Source organism: Aegilops tauschii, chromosome 7 (assembly GCF_002575655.3).
Source record: "Aegilops tauschii subsp. strangulata cultivar AL8/78 chromosome 7, Aet v6.0, whole genome shotgun sequence".
In the NCBI taxonomy this organism is placed as follows: Eukaryota; Viridiplantae; Streptophyta; class Magnoliopsida; order Poales; family Poaceae; genus Aegilops; species Aegilops tauschii.
In genome coordinates, this window is record NC_053041.3 from 46,780,272 (window position 1) to 46,784,633 (window position 4,362).

General features: G+C 46.0%; 1 protein-coding gene across 1 annotated transcript; it reads right to left on the reverse strand.

Moving 5' to 3' along the window:
• Positions 1 to 230: 230 nt before the first annotated feature.
• On the reverse strand, positions 231 to 2,074 carry LOC120968640 (uncharacterized). Its single transcript, XM_040395553.3, has 3 exons — positions 1,802 to 2,074; positions 1,070 to 1,150; positions 231 to 512 (listed from the first exon to the last, which is right to left on the reverse strand). The coding sequence occupies exons 1-3, from the start codon at positions 2,072 to 2,074 to the stop codon at positions 252 to 254; spliced, it is 615 nt and encodes a 204-aa protein (XP_040251487.1). The 3' UTR covers positions 231 to 251.
• Between the last annotated feature and the right edge of the window lie 2,288 nt (positions 2,075 to 4,362).

Below are 4,362 nucleotides of genomic sequence, written 5' to 3' on the forward strand. Positions count from 1 at the left end.
AACACTGCAACAAAGCATAGCTGACCTGCATCTAGACAGTTGATATACTTCAGAGACATACTAGATTAATGAAGTCTCTGCCATACTTAAGAGTCTGCCATACTACTTAAGAGCCTGCCATACTACTTGACAGTTCACAAACACTTCCCACCTTCCAGATTCACAGTTCACAACCATATATACTAGCGCAAAAGTTAAACATCATCAACTATACTGATGATTAGTACCACTACCAGCTTCACAGAGGGTGACTAGATGGGACCCATAGCCTTCAGGAGGGCTGCATGCTCTGCCCTGATCTTCACGTCGCTCCCACTCGTCTTTAAACCGCGTGCATGCGACATAAGGTGCTCATACAGCCCATCCTTGGGAATTGGCTTAGTGGTGCAGTATGGGCACCTGAACTTGCCCCACTTGTAGTACGCCACCTTCCCCTTCTCCCTGATCTTGTTGGCTTCATGCTCAATGAAGGACTTGTGGTTCCACTCTTCCACCTCATCTCCAGAGTTGTACTACACATACAAATGATTTGCATAAATACATACTTCCCATTTAGAGTAATGTAATTAACAAACATCAAATAATTGCCATTTACTGGAATTTAATGAACAAACAAACATACTAGCTCATTTACAGCTAATTAATGCACAAACAACAGAATAGTTCCATTTAGAAGAATTTAATGGACAAACAACAGAATAGTTCCATTTATATGCATTCGTATATGGTTTCATGAAAAACATCACGCATATCCCATTTACAGCTAATTAATGCACAAACAACACAACTTTCAGAGGAATTAATTGAAAGTATAACAAAACTTTCTATTTTAGAATAATTTAATGGACAAACAACACAATATTTCCATTTATATGCATTCAGATATGGTTTCATGATCAAAGACCACAAATAGGCTATTTAGAGCTAATTAATGACCAAACAACACAACTTTATGATATCAATGAATAAACTACATAACATTCCAATTTAGAGGCATTCATATAGGGCATCATCAACGAACAACATCTCACACAGATTAATAAAGAGACAAAAAACAGCTTGGGGTTACCTCCTCGTCGTCGTCAGAATCAGACGGGTCGTTGAACCCAGCGATGTCCAGCTTCCTCTTGTTGCCAGCAGCTTCCTCATTCTGCAATATAAGTAATTAATTCAATTATACTACTAACTACATATATAACACAGTATGCAAAGGTCAAGCAATCTGCAATGTGCTTCTAATAACCTAAAATGCTCAGGTCTACCAATGGAGGTAGTACATTCTTTGATGTACCCTGCAACTATATCAGTGAGCCATTGTGGTTGACAACAAGTAATTGCATTTACTTCATCTTGCTCATGCGGCAATCCAGATTCTAATATAAATAACCTAACTAAACATCTAATTAAAAAACCCTAATCACTACATCCACTGGATGATTCAATCACAGATTCTACACATATAACTGCCTATAAATTAATCCAATACAAAAAAACCCTAACTACTACATCTGGATGATTCAATATCATAGATTCCACATATCAATGGCTATAATTGAATCCCATACAAAAAACCCCCAACTACACATCTAACTAAAAAAACCTAACTAGTAGATCTACTGGATGATTCAATCACAGAATCCAAACTTAACCTTTCACTATAAATCAATCAATCAAACATCTAAAAACCCCTAATTAATTATCAGAAGGGGATCGATGCAGCAACTAGCAAAAAACCCTAACACCTAAATCTACTGCTTAATGGGGGTAACTAAAAACAGAGGGGACTGCTGGCAAGGATTACCTGCAGGTCCACGTGCTCCCCGCCGGCCTCCGCAGGTCCATGAGATGGGCCGCTCGACGCCGTCACGCCAAGCTCCGGCACGGCGGAGTCCTCCACGGCCACCTTCTTCTCCTCCACATCCGCCGCCGCAGCGACCGATCCAACGCATGGGGATGCAGCACCTCCTCCACCCGCACCGCCGACGAGGGCCTGCACGGCATCCGCCACGGTCTCCGCGCCCGTCCTCTCCAGATCTCCTTCCGCGACGGCAGCTTCGCCTCGGCCTTGCTCCATCCGAGCCAGAAGCAAGCAGGAGGACAGAGGGAGGCGGTGGTGGTGAGCGAGTAGGTGGGGTGGCCGGTGAGGGAGACGATGAGGGGCAGAGGAGAGAGAAGGGAGAGGGGGAGGCGATTTGGGGGAAATGGGGTGGGCGATGCGGCCGGTGCCCATTCCCCTCCTCTTATACTAGGGGCCTTTTTTTGGAAAATATCCACGCACACGTGCATGCGCACGACCGCGGGGAAACGGAACCGCCAGCGTATAATACACGTCTAATACTCTCGGTAATGGCCACCTTTTCTGAGAGGAGCTCTCGGTAAAGCATCTAACCTAGATCTCTTTTTCCTTCTTGTGCATTCTTGATAATATGTATTATACTTTTTGTTGTCGTTTTCTTCCATGCTTGGCAAACAACCTTAGCACATCATAATTACCGTCTTGTGTTTTCTTCTATGGATGGGCTTCGTCCGGTTCTAGAGACCGGCACTCCTCCGGTGGCCCTGGCGGTCTAGGACGGTGTTCGGCACCTAGAGGGGGTAGGCCACGGGGAATAACTGCTTCTTCGTGTTAGTGCATGTCATCGCGAGATGACAGACCAAGTCGGTCCGTTCTGTCATGGGATCACCCACCGAAGACTGTGTCTCGCGGACGAACGCAGCCGGTCCTCGATGTTCCCGCCCGTGTGTGTGGTTTGTGAGGCACGTGCCACGTCAAGGATGTGCGTTGCTTATTCAAATAACACACCACCCCTACATGCATATGCATGGGCCACACGCATGTAGGGGTGCCCTCCCCCCTCGGGCGGTCTCCATATCGAGCACCCATCCGGTTGCCCCGGCGGTCTAGGGCGTTATTCGGCACCGAGAGGGTGTAGTCCACGGTGAATAACTGCTTCTCCGTGTTAGTGCATGTCATAGCGAGATGACATACCAAGTCTAGGCCCGTTCTTCGAGATAGTCTATGGGTATCGAGAGGAAATGTGTCCGGTTTGTGCCGGAAGTGCGGGTCCTGTTGCTCCGTTGGCCTCGAAACTTCTTGTGCTCTCAGAGGAGGCCATCACATGTATATGCATGGGCTATCAGGTGGCCCCGACGGTCTAGGAAGTTGACCGGCACCGAGAGAGGGGGCAGGCCATGGTCAACAACTGCTTCTTCTCATGTTTATTACTTTACACTCTTTAAAGTTCTCTCTCGGTGCCGGTCTAGAAAGTTGACCGGCACCGAGAGAGGGGGTAGGCCATGGTCAACAACTGCGTCTTCTCATGTTTTTTTACTTTACACTCTTCAAAGTTCTCTCTCGGTGATGTTCTAGGAAGTTGGCCGGCACCGAGAGAGGGGTTAGGCCACGGTCAACAACTACCTCTTCTCATGTTTTTTACTTTACACTCATTAAAGTTCTCTCTCGGTGCCGGTCTAGAAAGTTGACCGGCACCGAGAGAGGGGGTAGGCCACGGTCAACAACTGCTTCTTCTCATGTTTTTTACTTTACACTCTCTAAAGTTCTCTCTCGGTGACGTTCTAGGAAGTTGGCCGGCACCGAGAGAGGGGGTAGGCCACGGTCAACAACGGCCTCTTCTCATGTTTTTTACTTTACACTCTTTAAAGTTCTCTCTCGGTGCCGGTCTAGAAAGTTGACCGGCACCGAGAGAGGTGGTAGGCCACAGTCAAAAACTGCTTCTTCTCATCTTTTTTACTTTACACTCTTTAAAGTTGAGTTTCGACCAAATCTAACGCAAAACGCATATATATATATATATATATATATATGAGTGCATCAAAAGTCTTTTATCAAAAAAATTCATCAAAAGTCATGGAATTTAAAAACTTTGGTCGTAAAAGCATATGAAATATGAGATACAAAAAAGATAGTGCAAAACAAAAACAAAAAGAGAAGGGAAAAAAATTAGAGCAGTGGTTTCCGAGGGTCGATTTTCGGTTCTCGGTAATGGCCACCTTTTCCGAGAGGGTCTCTCGGTAAAGAATCTAACCTAGATCTCTTTCCTTCTTGTGCATTATCGATAATATGTATTATACTTTTTTGTTGTTTTCTTCCATGCTTGGCAAACAACCTTAGCACATCATAATTACCGTCTTGTGTTTTCTTCTTCGGATGGGCCTCGTTCGGTTCTAGAGACCGGCACCCCTCCGGTGGCCCCCGCGGTCTAGGGCATCGTTCGGCACCTAGAGGGGGTAGGCCACGAGGAAAAACTGCTTCTTCGTGTTAGTGCATGTCATCGCGAGATGACAGACCAAGTATAGGCCCGTTCTGTCACGGGATCACCCACCGAAGACTCTGTCTTGGGG

Bases quoted from the DNA above. Each gene is read 5' to 3' on its own strand.
- LOC120968640 (XM_040395553.3), bottom strand. From the start codon at position 2,074: ATGGAGCAAGGCCGAGGCGAAGCTGCCGTCGCGGAAGGAGATCTGGAG. The intron at 1,151-1,801 runs GTAATCCTTGCC...CTTATATTGCAG, and splicing joins GGGAGCACGTGGACCTGCAG to AATGAGGAAGCTGCTGGCAA. The intron at 513-1,069 runs GTAACCCCAAGC...TTGTATGTGTAG, and splicing joins ATTCTGACGACGACGAGGAG to TACAACTCTGGAGATGAGGT.